The 16547-nt window shown below is 41.9% G+C and overlaps 1 protein-coding gene across 4 annotated transcripts in view; it reads left to right on the top strand.

Annotated features, from left to right (window-relative positions):
- Positions 1 to 14650, top strand: part of LOC132406547 (golgin subfamily A member 5-like) — a 38799-nt gene extending 24149 nt beyond the window's left edge. For 3 of the 4 annotated variants that reach the window (XM_059992359.1, XM_059992357.1, XM_059992358.1), the window contains 5 exons: positions 6490 to 6566; positions 8708 to 8781; positions 9272 to 9351; positions 10051 to 10109; positions 13165 to 14650. In XM_059992359.1, coding sequence (XP_059848342.1) covers positions 6490 to 6566; positions 8708 to 8781; positions 9272 to 9351; positions 10051 to 10109; positions 13165 to 13179 — 305 coding nt within the window. In that variant the 3' untranslated portion in view covers positions 13180 to 14650. Of the gene's footprint in view, positions 1 to 6489; positions 6567 to 8707; positions 8831 to 9271; positions 9352 to 10050; positions 10110 to 13164 lie in introns of all 4 variants that reach the window. The other variant, XR_009516192.1, reaches the window with a different exon arrangement.
- Positions 14651 to 16547: the final 1897 nt, after the last annotated feature.

Below are 16547 nucleotides of genomic sequence, written 5' to 3'. Positions count from 1 at the left end.
GGGCTAGTGTCAGATTCAACAGGTTCAGTGAGAACAGGCAGAGGTTTCAAATAAGTGTCCAGTAAGATTTTTTTCTTTCTTTATCTATTATTACAGAAGTAGTACAGTGGAACCCATCCAGAGTTAGTGGCATATTCTTTGTGTGGCTTCATCGATGGTCAGTCATGTCTAACCAATCTTGTAGAGCTTTTCAAGGAAGATACCAGGAATACTGATGAAGTCAAGGCAGTGGATGCTGTCTACATTGACTTCAGTAAGGCAATTGACAAGGTCCCACTTGAGAGGCTGGTCAAGAAGGTTCAGTCACTCAGCCTTCAGGATGGGGTGGTAAATTGGATTAGACAATGGCTTTGTGGGAGAAGCCAGAGAGTGGTGGTAGTCAGATGTCTCTCTGACTGGAGGCCTGTGATTAGTGGTGCGCTGCAGGAACTGATGCTGGGTCTGTTGTTGTTTGCCATCTATACCAATGATCTGGATGACAATGTGGTTAACTGGATCAGCAAATTTGCAGATGACACCAAGATTAGCGATGTAGTGGACAGCAAGGAAGGCTATCATGGCTTGCAAAGGGATCTGCATCAGCTGGAAAAATGGGCTGAAAAATGGCAGATGGAATTTGATGTAAACAAGTGTGAGGTATTGCACTTCGGTAGGACCAACCAGGGTAGGTCTTACACAAAGAACAGTAGGACACTGAGGAGTGTAGTAGAACAAAGGGATCAGGGAATATAGATCCATAATTTGTTGAAAGTAGCGTCTCTGGTAGATAGGGTCATAAAGAAAGCTTTTGGCACATTGGCCTTCATAAATCAATGTATTGAGTACAGGAGATGGGGTGTTCTGTTGAAGTTGTATAAGATGTTGGTGAGGCTTATTTTGGAGTATTGTGTGCAGTTTTGGTCACCTGCCTACAGGAAAGATGTAAATAAGGTTGAAAGAGTACAGAGAAAATTTACAAGGATGTTGTCGGGTCTGGAGGACCTGAGATATAAGGAAAGATTGAATAGGTTAGGACTGTAGAACGTAGAAGATTGAGAGGAGATTTGATAGAAGTGTACAAAATTATGAAGGGTATAGATAGAGTAAATGCAAGCAGGCTTTTTCCACTGAGGTTGAGTAGGACTACAGCCAGAGGGCATGGGTTAAGGGTGAAAGGTGAGAAGTTTAAGGGGAACATGAGGGGAAACTTCTTCACTCAGAGCATTGTAAGAGTGTGGAATGAGTTGCCAGCACAAGGTTGAGTGAAGTTTAGATAGGTACACAGATAGTAGGGGTATAGAGGGCTATGGTTCCCGGTGCAGGTCAATAGGAGTAGGCAGTTTTTCAGCATAGACTAAACTGGCCAAAGGGTCTGTTTCTGTGCTATACCTCTCTATGACCCTATCTGGGAGATGGTTGGCTGCCAGTGACCAATGGAATTCAGTAGGGGTCCCGCTCTTTTCACATAATATTTCAGTGATTTGCATGATGGAATTAATGGCTTTGTGGCCAAGTTTGCAGATAATACAATGGTAGTCGGAGGGGCAAATAGTGTTGAGGAAGCATGGAGTCTGCATGAAGACTCAGATAGATTGGGAGAACGGGCAAATAAGTGGCATGTATATAGTGTAGGAAAGTGTATGGTCTTGCACTTTGACAGAAGGAATAAAGGAATAAAGGAATTTTCTAAAAGTGGAGAAAATTCAAAAATCAGGTGCAAAAGGGACTTGGGAGTCTTTGTGCAGGATTCCCTGAAGGTTAACTTGCAGGTTGAGTCAATAGTAAGGAAGGCAAATGCAATGTTATCATTAATTTCGAGAGGACTAGAGTACAAGTATATGCACTATTACAGATTGCCAGGTAAGATGCTGTGGCCACCACTGAATTGTGGCTGAAGGATGGTTGTAGTTGGGAGCTGAATGTCCGAGGTTACACGTTATATTGGAGGGGAAGGAAGATAGGTAGAGGGGATTGTGTGGCTCTACTGGTAAAGAATGGCATCAAATCAATAGAAAGATGCAACATAGGATTGAAAGATGTTGAATCCTTGTAGGTTAAGTTAAGAAACTGCAAAGGTAAAAGGACATTGATAGCAGTTATAAACAGGACTCCCAACATGACTGGGAAGTGGACCACAGGTTACAGCAGGAAATAGAAAAGGTGAGTCAAAAGGGTGATGTTATGGTACTCATGGGAGATTTTCACATGCAGGTTGATTGTGAAAATCAGGTTGGTAATGGATCTCAAGAGAGTGAGTTTGTTGAATGCCTGAGAGATGGTTTTTTAGAGCAGTTTGTCATTGGGCCTCCTAGGGGATCAGCTATACTGGATTGGGTGTTATGTAATGAACCGGAGGGAGCTTAAGGTAGAAAAACCCTTAGGAACCAGTGATGACGATATGATTGAGTTCAATCTGAAATTTGGTAGGGAGAAAGTAAAGTCTGATGTAGCAGTATTGCAGTGGAGTAAAGGAAATTACGGTGTTATGAGAGAGAAGTTGGCCAAAGTAAATTGAAAGGAACTGCTGGCAGGGATGACAGCAGAGTAGCAATGGCATGCATTTCTGAGAAAAATGAGGAAGGTGCAGGGCATATGTATTCCAAAAATGAAGAAGTACTCAAATGGTTAAATAGAATAACCGTGGCTGACAAGAGAAGTCAAAGCTATTGTAAAAATGAAAGAAAGGGCAAACAACAAAGCAAAAATTAGTGGGAAGATAAAGGATTGGGAAGTTTTTAAAAACCTACAGAGAGAAACTAAAAAAAATCATTAGAAGGGAAAAGATGAAATGTGAAAGCAAGCTAGCAAATAATATCAAAGTGGATAGTGAAAGTTTTTTCAAGTATGTTAAAAATAAAAGAGAAATGAGAGTGGACATAGGACCACTTGAAAATGAGGCGGGAGAAGTAATAACGGGGGACAAGGAGATGGCTGATGAACTAAATGAATATTTTGCATCAGTGTGGAAGATGTTGTAGTGTGTGAAGGAAGAGAAATGGGTGCAGTTACTATTACTAGAGAGAAGGTGCTCAAAAAGCTGAATGGCCTAAAGGTACATAAGTCACCCGGACAAGAGGAACTGTGCCTTAGAGTTTTGAAAGAAGTAGCATTAGAGATTGTAGCGGCATTAGCAATGATCTTTCAAAAATCATTGGACTCTGGCATGGTGCCAGAGGACAGGAAAATTGCAAATGTCACTCCACTCTTTAAGAAAGGAGGAAGGCAGCAGAAAGGAAATTATAGACCAGTCGGCCTGACCTCGATGGTTGGGAAATTGTTAGAGTCGATTGTCAAGGATGAGGTGAGGAGTATTGGTGACACAGGACAAGATAGGACACAGTCAACATGGTTTCCTTCAGGGAAAATCCTGCCTGATGAACTTTTTGGACTTCTTTGAGGAGATTACAAGTAGGATAGGTAAAGGGTATGCAGTGGATGTTGTATATCGGGACTTTCAGAAGGCCATTGACAATGTGCCACACACGAGGTTGCTTACCAAGTTAAGAGCCCATGGTATTACAGAAAAGTTACTAACATGGTTAGAGCACTGGCTGATTGGTAGGAGGCAGCAAATGGGAGTCAAAGGATCCTTTTCAGGTTGGCTGCCAGTGACTAGTGGTGTTCCACAGGGGTCAGTTTTGGGACCACTGCTTTTTATGCTGTATATAGATGATATAGATAATGGAATAGATGGCTTTGTTGCCAAGTTTGCAGATGATACAAAGATTAGTGGAGGGGCGGGTAGTGTTGAGGAAACGGGTAGGATGCAGAAGGACTTGGACAGATTAGGAGAAAGGGCACGAAAGTGGCAAATGAAATACAATGTTGGAAAATACATGGTCATGCACTTTGGTAGTAGAAATAAATGTGCGGAATATTTTCTAAATGGGGAGAAAATCCAAAAATCTAAGATGCAAGGGGACTTGGGAGTCTTGTGCAGAACAACCGAAAGGTTAACTTGCAGTCTGAGTCAGTGGAGAGGAAGGCAAATGCCATGTTAGCATTCATTTCAAGAGGTCTAGAATACAAGAGCAAAGATGTGATGCTGAGGCTTTATAAGGCACTGGTGAGGCCTCACCTTGAGTATTGTGAACAGTTTTGGGCCCCTCATCTTAGAAAAGATGTGATGGCATTGGAGTGGATCCAGAGGAGATTCACAAGGATGATTCCAGGAATGAAAGGGTCCATACAAGGAATGTTTGATGGCTCGGAGTCTGTACTCTCTGGAAGTCAGAAGGATGAGGGGGGAGTGGATCTCATTGAAACCTTTCGAATGTTGAAAGGGCGAGACAGGGTAGATGTGGAAAGGATGTTTCACATGGTGGGAGAGTCAAGGACAAGAGGGCACAGTCTCAGGATAGAGAGGCGCCCTTTCAAAACAGAGATGCCAAGAAATTTCTTCAGCCAGAGGATGGTGAATTTGTGGAATTTGTTACCACGTGCAGCTGTGGAGGCCAGGTTGTTGGGTGTATTTAAGGCAAAGATTGATAGGTTCTTGATTGGACATGACATCAAAGGCTACAGGGAGAAGGCCGGGAACTGGGGCTGAGAAGGAGAGAGAAAAAGGATCAGCCATGAGCAGACTCGATCGGCCAGATGGCCTAATTCTGCTCCTATGTCTTATGGTCTTATAGTCTAAGAGGAAGGATGTAGTGCTGAGCTTTATAAGGCATTGGTTAGACTCCACATGGAGTATTGTTGAGCTGTTTTTGAGCCCCTCATCTAAGAAAAGATGTGTAGACATTGGAGCAGATCCAGAGGAGGTTCTCAGGAAAGGGAAAACGTGTTTGTTGGCTCTGGACCTGTACTCACAGCAGTTTAGCAGAATGAGAGCAATCTCGCTGAAACCTATTGAATATTGAAAAGCCTAGATAGAGTGGATGTGGAGAGAAAATTTCCTGTACTGGGGGAGTCTAGGACCAGAGGGCACAAACTCAGAATAGAGGGGTGTCTATTTAGAACAGAAATGAGGAGGACTTTCCTTAGTTCTTGAGCGAGTGGGTAGTGAATCTGAGGAGTTCATTGGGTATATTTGTAATGGAGGTTGGTAGGTTCTTAATTAGTCCGATCATCAAGGGTTGCAGGAGAATGGGGTTGAGAGGGATAAATAATCAGCCATGATGTGCACTCAAAATTCTGCTCCTATGTCTTACGGTTTTATGAAACCAGGGAGAGAAAACTAGTAGTCATAGTTATAGAATGCTACAGCAGAGAAGCAGGCCCTTAAACACATCTAGTCTATACTACCTAGGCCCCCATCAACCTGCACACTGCACACTGACCGTAACCCTCCATACCCATCCCATCCACCTACCTGTCCAATTCTCTCTTAAATGTTGAAAATGAACCCGTATCCACCATTTTCACTAGCAGCTCATTTCTCCCTCTGAGTGAAAAGTTCCACTTCATGTTCCCCTTAAACATTTCACCTTTCACCCTTAATCTAAGACCTCTGGTTCTAGTCTCAGCCAACCTCGGTGGAAAAACCTGTTTATATTTACCCTGTCTGTACCCTTCATGATTTGTATACCTCCATCAATTTTCCCCTTACTTTCTGACACTCTAAAGGATAAAGTCCTAACCTATTCAACCTTTCCCTGTAAACCCAGTCCTCAAGTTCCAGCAACATCTTTGTAAATGACTAGAACTGCACACAATACTCCCTGTGGTAAGTGATAGGCAGGTGGAAAAGAGGTAAAAGCCATGAATAACAATTTCTCCTCCAGTAAAAAAAATCCCACCCCTCCCCTCTTATTCTATTCCCCACTCTGTCCTTTTACCTTTTCTCATCTGCCTATCACTTCTCCCAGTTCCCCTCCTCCTTCCCGTTCTCTTATGGTGCACACTCTCTCCTATCAGATTCCTTCTTCTCCAGCTCTTTATCTTTCCCACTCACCTGGCTTCACCCATCATGTTCTAGCTAGCCTCCTTCCCCTCCCCCCACCTTTTTATTCCGTTGTCTTTCCCCTTCCTTCTCAATTCTGATGAAGGGTCTCGGCCAGAAATGTTTACTGCTTATTCATTTCTACAGATGCTGCCTGAGTTCCTCCAGCATCTTGTGTGTGGTACTTTGGACTCCCAGCATCTGCAGACTTTCTCATGTTTATGATTTACAGTGTTCGAGTGATGTGGATAGAAGGGTAGCTACAATTCTGGGAAGAATTCCACTAATTTCTCTTTGAAATGGTGCCCTGGAGTCTGTTAAATTCAGCAGACTGAAGGGAAGAATTACTGTAATGCTTCATATTTAAGAAAGCGCTCAGGTGAGGATACGAACGATCCTCTTTTTGAGGATTAAGAAATGCCTTTGCCAGCACGGGTGCATTTAAGCTGAGCTGTTTGGTCATTGGGAGGAGGGACCAGGCAAAGAGCAGGTCCTTTGTCCAGAAATGGAGCAGCAAATCACAGACCTTACCCACCTCCCAAGGTGAAGAAATACAAGATTCACAATGCTGACCACTCCCGGAATTAAAATGAAATTAACTTTTTTTTTTACCTTTTTGCTTGCAGCTGTTCAAGAGGATGATCTAGTAAGTAGTTTGACAGATTGCAAAATACTCAAACAGAACCAGAAGAACTACGATCAGGTACAGCAACACGATAGTTATTCAATTTGCTCTTCTTTGTGCCCGGTCAGCAGTTACTGAAGGAATTGATCCAAGTCCCCGTTTCCCTGTAGGATTTGGGGAAAATGCTGTCCCATTAATTTCAAATTATGGTATTGATTTTTCTCCATCACAAACCATACATTGGTCATGTGACTATCCTGCACCCACATCCAAGGAGAATGCTGGTAGTTTCCCTAATGAGCCTCACTGGAGCTAATCTCATGAAGGACCGTTGTTCTCAATCCCAGGCTGACGATTCATTGCTACAGGAATTAAACGATTGTGACTAATACTGTTAGGGTGAAAATCAATTTCTCCAAATCTTTCACCTTGTCCCCATCAGCAAATCTTCCTTGAGAGAACAGAGCAGTTTGTGAGGGACCAACTGAGTTTGAGTGTCTCATCAGGCTCTAATATAAACCAAGGGTGTTAACTGATGGGAATCTAACACGACTGATGTACATTGGAATCCAGTTAATTGAGACCCAACAGGACCAGCACATTTTGGCCCGATTACACAGCTGTCCGGAATAGTCAAAGTTTCATGAAGATAGTTACAAAGGGATAAAAAAGACAAATTACTGAATAACTGAGTAACAAATTATGTATTAAAATGAAATACACAATAACTTAGAACACTATCAATACTACAACAATAACTATAAAATGGTGTGTTAGTTCACTATAGTTATCAATGGAAGAATTAAGCTGCCACGTTCTTTTGATTAACCAGAAGTGAAAAATTCGGTGCAAACACTTAGTGCAGATAATGGACTGCCTTCAAACAATGCTTTCAACAATTGCATCCTCTATATCTTCATTTTCATCGTATCTTTTAAGATTATTGTTGATACCTTCAAATTTCTTCTTAGTTCCCAACTTTTTGAAATTACTTGATTTTCACTCCTGGCTGTTTCTGGCACATTCAAGCCTGAATGTTGAAACTGAAGTGAGCAAAACAGTTCTGAATTGTTTCTCGTCAACCATCAGTGACAAAAATCACTGCTTTTTGAACACAAACACAACTGTTCATTCTAAACTTGGTATAGTGTCTGACAGCCACACAAGTGCATGCATTTGACGCTAGTTAGAGAGTGTTTAAGAGGCATTGTGTCCCAAGTAAACAAGGGGAATCCTGGCTATTTTCTCTTATAGCTTTTGTTCTTTAATAGTTGTCCCAGATAAGCAGCTGTCCTGGTTAACCAATGGCCGATCAACCAAAATCCACGGTACCACCGTCCCTCTGAACATCAACCAAAGCCGCTGAGAAGGAAAACACTACTATTGCTTGAAGCATCAGCTCCAGTGAAGAGTACTAGACCTTTGGATCTAGCCAGTGTTTCTCCATTGGCAGAGCAGGACATTCCTACAGCAACAGTTAATAAGCAAACGTATCAGCTATTTGCTTAAATAATCCATTTCTCCTCCTTCAGTGCAGCAGATTTAAAAACATTTCCTTTTCTCCTCACATCAGATTGTAATTCTGCAAGAGCCATTAAATCCTCCACTGTTGTCCTGAACCTAAGTACAAAAAAGAAATATAAACTAAATAATAATAATAATAATAAATATTGAGAACCTGACTTGTGGAGTCCTCAAAAGTGAGCCCATAGGTTGAGGATCAGCTCTTTGTTGGGGTGAGTGAAGTTATCCACTCTTGTTCAGGAGCCTGATGCTTGAGGGCAATAACTATTCCTGCACCTGATGGTGTGGGATCTAAGGCTCCTGTACCTCCTTCCTTCCCGATGTTAGTAGCAAGAAGAGAGCATGGCCTGAATGGTGGAGGTCCTTGATGATGGACGCTGCTTTCTTGTGACAGCACTCATAGTAGATGCGCTCAATGATGGGGAGGGCTTTACCTGTGACGGACTGGACTGTATCAACTACTTTTTGTCGGCTTTTCTTTTCAAGGTTATTAGTTTTGCTATACCAGGCTGTAATGCAACCAATCAATATACTCTCCACTGTTCATCTGTAGAAGTTTGTTAAAGTTTTAAGTGACATGCTGAATCTCAACAAAAACACGCATTGAATGGGATGGACTGTTTGGTACAGTTCATAGTGTTATGACTGGCATTAGACTATTAAAATAACATCTTGTAATCTTTACCTCCATCCAGATTCTAGAAAGTCTGATACAAAGATGCAGTCAACTGCAGCCGCCGGATACTGAACAGGAGATACGAGACATTAAGTACGTGGCAGAGCAGCAATAAAAGTGAGAGGGGCACAGTGAGAAAGGGGTAGGAAAACGTTCAAGTTCCAATTTAGCCACAATCCTAATGACTGCACTGATACTGATCAGTACAGAATAACCAGGTTTAGAAGGAAGAACAACTGCTAGGATCCTGATGAAGGGTCCTCTCCAGAGATGCAGCCCGAGCTGCTGAGCTCCTCCAGTATTTTGAGTGCTACTCTGGATTTCCAGCGTCTGCACAATCTCCAGTGTTTGTGTTGTGTTGCTCAGATCCTTCCCCCCATTGACCATTTCTAGACTGTGAGGGAAGAGTTGAACTTGGCAGAAAAATTAAATGCCCAACTCATCGTCATGTATTTAGTGAGGACCAGTAACAGTCAGCACATTCAAGAGAAGGAGCAGAGAGTGGGCAGTATTGAGCAGGAGGGGCATGGAGTGTCCTCACACGGGTCAGTAACCAATGGTCCCCATTTGTGTTTCTACATAGACAAGCTATAGTTGAGATGCAGGAACAGATTCGGAATCCGTGTTCCTGCAGCAGCAGAAGCGAAACCATTGACAAGAGAGGTCAGTCTGAACAACAATGAATTTATTACCTCGTATTGAACTTATTTCAGAATGATTCCTCTCATTTGAAAGGGGAGCAGGAGCCAGCACACATTAGCAATGTATTTATGGTCTGGTTTTGAATGTGTGCCCACTAATCCTTTTCTCTATCCTGAGAGCATTCCCTGGTATTTTAATATTTTATTTACATTATTATTCCATTTTAGTAGAAGATAAAGACCACTCTAAAACACCAAAAGGCTGGTGTTTCCAATGACGAAAGTGGCCAGTAATTGTGTCAGTACACCTGCAATCACATAGTACTGCATTAGTCTACTGCTGGCCATTGAGGGAACTGAAAGAAATTACACTGCTATCTCCCCTCTCTATTACCTTTAGGAAATGTAACTAACTCCCTGCTCATTGCAATTTACAGAATGAGTGACAGATCCCCTCTAACGGCTCAGTAGGTGAAGACACTGTCCCATGTGGTAGTGCTGAATGTCAGACCAGTAGGCCCATTATAACAAAGATCATCAGAGCTGTCAGGGCAACCGATCATTTAACTGAAAGAGGCTCACATGTGAGGTATTATCACAGTGTCCTGTTGCACCATGATGTTAATGACATTTGGTTCCAGTCAGCTAATCAGCCCCTTTCCAAGCACAACAATTAAACGAAGATGGAGGTTTCTAATGAAGCATTGTTTCTCTTTAACAGGTAGCAATACTGTGTTAAAACAACTGATGGAGGAAAACTGCAGTGCTTCAGATTCAGATGTGAGTTGATCTTTCAGCATCATGAATTCACTAGTGTCTTCCCTCATACAGTCTCCCCTTTTATCAGCTTCATTGCTGACAAAACAGATGCTCAGTGCCCACTTTATTTGGTAATTCAGATGCCTAATAAAGTGGCCACTGAATGTGTTTGTGGTCTTCTGCTTCTGTCGCCCGTCCACTTCAAGGTTTGACCTGTTGTGCATTCAAAGATGCTCCTGTACACCTGCTCTTGTAACGTGTCAGCTTGAACCAGTCTCACCATCTGCCCCTGACATCCCTCATTAATAAGGCATTTTTGCCCACACAACTGCTGCTCACTGAATGTTTTCTTTTGTTTTTCAACCATTCTCTGGAAATTGTGTGTGAAAATCTCAGGAGATGAGCAAATTCTGAGATACTCAAACTACTTCGTCCGGCACCAGCAATCACTTCATGAACAAATTAACAGATCACATTTCTTCCCCGTTCTGATGGTTGGTCTGAATAACAGCTGAATCTCTTGACCATGTCTGCATGCTTTTATGCTTTGTGTTGCTGCCACATAACTGGTTTATTTGTGTTAACAATCTAGTGTACAGTTTTGTCAAATAAAGTGGCCACTGAGCGTAGATGATGCTCACCAGGAAACCTAGAGAGATCTTGACATTGGTAGATTCCGAACATGCCAACTTTATTTGCTGTTGCAAAGTATTCCATGATATGAAAAGCAAATCGGAAATGACAAAGTGCTGGAAACATTCAGTGAGTCAGGCAGCATCTGTGGAAAGAAATACAGAATTAACATTTCAGGTTGAAAACTATAAGACATCGGTGCAGAATTAGGCCATTTGGTCAATTGCATCTGCTCCATATTTCCATCACAGCTGTATTATCATCCTTCTCAACCCCATTCTCTTGCCTTCACTCTATAAGCTTTGACACCCTTATATTACTAATTAAGAATCTCCGCTTTAAATACACCCAATAATTTGGCCTCCATAGCCATCTGTAACAGTGAATTCTACAGATTCACCATCCTCTGGCTAAAGAAATTCCTTCTCATTTCTTTTCTAAAGGGACATCCTTCTATTCTGAGGCCATGCACTCTGTTCCTAAAACCCTCCATAAGATCTGAGATAAGATGTTAGTTGTAATTAACATCCTTTCTCACATTCCCAGTTCTGATGAAGGGCCTTTGACTGAAACATTAACTCTTTCTCTTTTCACAGATAGTCAGCATGTTCTGTATTTCAGTCAGTAAAATGAACTAATTTTCCTGGGCTGGCCTGCTGCTACACATCTCCTACGTTCCCCAAATCCTCCTTATTCAAAACCTTGAGTTCCAGTCCCTCAGAAAGAGCACAAAAACCAGGAACCAAGCTACATCTTGGGCTGTGTAACCTCATATTACACAGCTTGTGTATTTGGGTTAATAAATCTAATTCTGTTCTTTACCTGGGAATTATTATGTTCCTGACATTTTCATATAGCAAGATAAAATATCATACCCTACCACACCAGGACTTAACAAGTCTATAAATTTTAAACTTTATATTTTAATGGCTGAGGACATGAGGTTTCCTGGTGCCCAATCCCAGCCTGTTTAGGAAACAGAAAAGTTTTAGTAAAGGGTAATAACTAAGAGATAATCATCTATCTGCTGTTCTATGGCTAGGGAAATGGGTGACATGCTTGTCTATTGAACAATATATCTGTGGTGCTAAATGTGGCCAATGGAATTGGGAGATTCCTCCTGCAGTGTGAAATTTATCCAGATGAGAAACCAAAGGTAGTTTGTGATCTCCTGCTTTACAGTTTAAATAATGGCTGATTCTAGTTCTTAACCATTTGTGCTCATGTAATTTTTCTACCTTCACATGGAACCACAGCATGAAGCTGTGGATGGACAACAAACTTGTCTTGCATAGCACCTGTATGGGAGATAAGACCTTTCAAAGCCTCTCCCAACCCATATGACATCAAGGTGAAGTGTGAGGAAAGAGGAGAGAGATTTGTAGTGTCAGCTGTCTTTTTTCTGATGGGAACAGGAGTTGGGTGAAATGCAACATTTAGCATGCCGTGAGTTGGTCAAGTGCCACCTTCATAAAACACTGTGGTAATACAAAAATGTCCATTTTATATTTAAAAAAGCAAGCTATGTTCTAGTAAAGGGACTAGTTGCATTTAAGAGGTGAATATTGCAAGCAGAATACTTTATGAATACATATTACTCTCTAATTTTCTTTCTCCCCCTCCCTAAAATCAAAAAGATTGAACCATTCCATTGAACAGAGATGAGGAGGGATTTCTTTAGCCAGAGGGTGGTGAATCAGTGGAATTTGTTACCACAGATGGTGGTGGAGGCCAAGTCATGAGTACATTTAAAGTTCAGGTTGATAGATTCTTCATTAGTAAGGGTGTCAAAGATTATAGGGTTGAGAGAGAAAATAAATCAACAATGTGCAATGGAAATCAGACTCAGTAGGCCAAATGGCCTAAATCTAAGTCTATGGTCTTCCATTAATATATTTCAAATAGAGCCAACATTTGAATAATTCAACGTGAAAGAGAAAAAGATAAAACAATTAGTTCCTTTAACAGGGAGGTCAATAAAAATGGGCAATCAATTTAATTAGCAGAAAGATTAGAGGGGAATTCAGTAAAACTTTAAAGCCAGAATATGGTTGAGAGGACGTCAGATCTCGTTGCCTGAAAACCAAAGATGGAAGCAAAATCCTTCATCACACTCATGAAGTATCTGCATGATGTGCCACAGATGTGTGAGAGATAAAGACGAAAAAGTGAGATGAACAGCAGGAGTTTTCATGAAGTATGGCTGCACATATTGAATTGAGTGTCTTCCTTTAGAGATGTAAATTTCAATCACGACGGTCTGCTTGACACTGTCATAAGCATATACAGTCAAAATGGACTTAGAATCATTTCTATGCTGTACCATTTTTTATCCATTTGCAGCTTACACCCATCGAACAGGTAATAGAGGAAAACACACTTCCTTTGATACATTGCATTATTTTATCATGTGACTGACTACATGATTTTCCTTTCTATTTAGAGTGATACATGGTAAAAGAGTCCAAATGTGGGTGTTCGATACCTGCTGCCCTTAATACCATCACCTTGAACCAACTGTCTACAACAGCACAGTCGGATACAAGATAGAAGTATAAGATAAAAGAAGGATGCAAGACTGAAAACATAGAGGATACGGCCCAGTCCATCACGGGTAAAGCCCTCCCTGTCTGAGCCCATCTAGATGGAGCGCTGTCACAGGAAAGCAGCATCCATCATCAAGGACTTCCAGCAAGGTTACAGGGTGGCACATCTGGAATGGAAGCCAGTTGCTTTCTTCCCTTGCAAAGGTTCCAAAGCTTTCAGCAACCCCACTCGAGCTCAGCAACACTTGGTGCAGAGCAAGTTTGGTTCCTGGGAGCTTCCTGGTAGTTTATGGATCGGTGCTGTTAAGGCAGCCAGGAAGTCGTTTGAACACTAATCAGGTGATACACAGGCCTTCCTAAAATGGCACAGCTGGAGAAACTTTCAGTAGTACGTTCACAATAGCTTCAAGAATGAACAGTGAGAATAGAAAATTTCATTTGAACACCGGTAATAAAATCAATAACACTGGACAATAACAAATTTGATTCCTGAATACTTTTGTGTGTACCTTATAGATTTTGGGCTGCAGATCATGATAATCACCATGACATTTCCCTATCATGCACCATTTTGTAATCTCCCAGCTATTATTTCAATTCATAATTCACAATTAAAATGTTGCCCACAATGTAAACAGAGAAGTTTTCTGCCTTGTCCAGGCAGACCTGGGCATGCTTAGGCAGAGTGGATGGTGCACAATAGGACAGGTTTTAGAAAGGCTATAAAAGCAACTTGCACACATCGTTCCATGCATTGCATATACACATATATTGATTTGGATCACATTGATGTGCATACTCTACGAGCATAGCATGTTGTGTGTACTCATTATATTGAATTGTATTTCCAGGAGTATTTGTGATAGCAAAATGTCTCACTAATGCTGCAACAGCCATGATACTTTCTGTTATATTCTCAAATCTCAAAGATGGAGCATGACTCCCCTTATTAAGAAAACCATTGAGCTCCACTTTGGGTTTAAAATTGGCGAGCAAGGCAAAGCCTGGGCTCCTCACACTTGTTGCATTCCCATTTAGGTTTCTTCCCTGCAACACTTCAGAAAAAAATAGTTGTTCAGTGTATTCGCTCAGACAAGGCAAATGCTGTTTTGCTGATTCAAGCAGCTGGATTGTAATTTCCAACCAATTTTACTGTTTGTAAATAGAGCAAGGAATTATGCCCATGATTTTTCCAAAATCTAGCAGCGTTATACTTGTGAAATGTGGAAGGGTGTAACTAGAAGGAGGCACCACACTATGTTCAGCCAACCTTAGATACCTGAACTCAATCACAGTCATAAGAGGGTTAAACAAAATGGTTTAATACAGGCTGAGCTAGCAAACTAGTTTTTCAATATCTGGGCTGGTCTCTACTGAGTTGCTGAGGGCAGTTTCAGGGGGTGGTGTGGTGGGGGGGGGGGATGGAGGTGGAATGATTGGGTCCACATTACTGTTGCTACTCATGAACAGCTCACAGTTAAACACAGATTGTTTAATCTTACAGCATTCACTGATTACAATTCACACCTTCGAGGGAAAGGATTCCAAAAAGTATAAGGAGTCAGTCTCCAATGTGGAGGTTTGAAGAGAGGAGAGAGGATGGCAAGAAGAGTAAACAATGAATGCCGGGAGGGGCAGTCATGGGAAGAACTTCCAACACAATTTAGACAATAGACAGTAGGTGCAGGAGTAGGCCATTTGGCCCTTCCAGTCAGCACCGCCATTCACTGTGATCATGGCTGATCATACACAATCAGTACTCCATTCCTGTCCTCTCCCCATATCTCTTGACCCCGCTATCTATAAGAGCTCTATCTAACTCTCTCTTGAATGCATCCAGACTTGGCCTCCACTGCCTTCTGGGGCAGAGCATTCCACATATCCACCACTCTCTGGGTGAAAAAGTTTTTCCGCATCTCTGTTCTAAATGGCCTATCCCTTATTCTTAAACTGTGGCCTCTAGTTCTGGACTCGCCCATCATCGGGAACATGCTTCCTGCCTCCAGCGTGTCCAATCCCTTAATAATCTTATAAGTTTCAATCAGATCCCCTCTCATCCTTCTAATTTAGACTAATTTAGGTAGGACCAAAGAAACAATACAAGAATCTCACTACATGTTGAGCATATGCACATCCCATAAGCTAACAGTGAAACAAACCCCCATGTCCCTAAGTAGGTAATGTAATCATGCATAATAATAGTCACTCATTGACAAGGTGGTCAATATATCTGTAGCTGAGTTTGTTAGCAAGAGAGATGGCCATTTGTTTAAACAGAGTTAGTTGAGAACCTTTAGTGCTCTCGACAGTTCTGCAATTTGATTAACATTGTACACTCCCTGAAGTGCAGAAAACCTGTCGGGTGAACCACAGTGATCCTAGCTGTGAAAGCTCATGGCTCCACCACACTGAAAGGTGACAACAGGAAGGCTGTGACAACATTGATACATATTCCACCTTCTCTCCCCTAATCTACAATCTTTTTGTTGTTTCAAATTAATTTTCTAGGCAAAATGGTTCCACAAAAAGTACCATGCATATTAAAAATACTGTGCAGCTACCTTCACTATCCTTAAAACAATTATTTGTTAACATGATACAAAGGCTCCCTATGCAGAACCTACTCTCTCCTTGGCATTATGGGGGCAGCAAAGTGCAGAAATGTCAGGACTGCCACAGAGACCGCTGAACACACTGCCAGATTGCCTTGGATTAAGAGGTGTGACCCGTGGACTAATGCTCGGGGCACAAACCAGGGCCTATCAGCCCAGGCTGGGTCGCCTGGATGAGAGTGTCTGATGTTGAAATGCCCGAAACAACTGATGGCCCCAGATTGCATCGCTGATGATGTATCCCAGCGTCATTAAACACTCTTCGATTAATGACTATTAATAAAGCCTGGCTGTTCATAAGGTGTGGCAGTGGGAAGAGTACTCTGAGTCAAAGCAAGATTCTGAATATGCCAATGTCTCCAGCGCAGGAATCATGAATTGATTTTCATAAAAACACAAAATGCTGGCAGAACTCAGCAGGCCAGACAGCATCTATGGGAGGAGGTAGTGACGACGTTTCAGGCCGAAACCCTTCATCGGGAGTCTTTGGGAGGAGGTAGATTTTGTGTTTTTATTTATTTCCAGCATCTGCAGATTCACTCGTGTTGCCTATGAATTGATTTTCACCTGCTTGCACCCCAGTCCTGGTAAACTGATCCTCAGGATGTTTTCCTAAACACTACAGATATTATAACTCTGGGGGTGCGGGGTTGTGGGTGGAAGGCATG

The sequence above is a fragment of the Hypanus sabinus genome, chromosome 16, assembly GCF_030144855.1.
Source record: "Hypanus sabinus isolate sHypSab1 chromosome 16, sHypSab1.hap1, whole genome shotgun sequence".
NCBI lineage: Eukaryota > Metazoa > Chordata > Chondrichthyes > Myliobatiformes > Dasyatidae > Hypanus > Hypanus sabinus.
The sequence above is the reverse complement of the archived record's forward strand: the minus strand, read 5'-3'. Positions and strand labels throughout refer to the sequence as shown.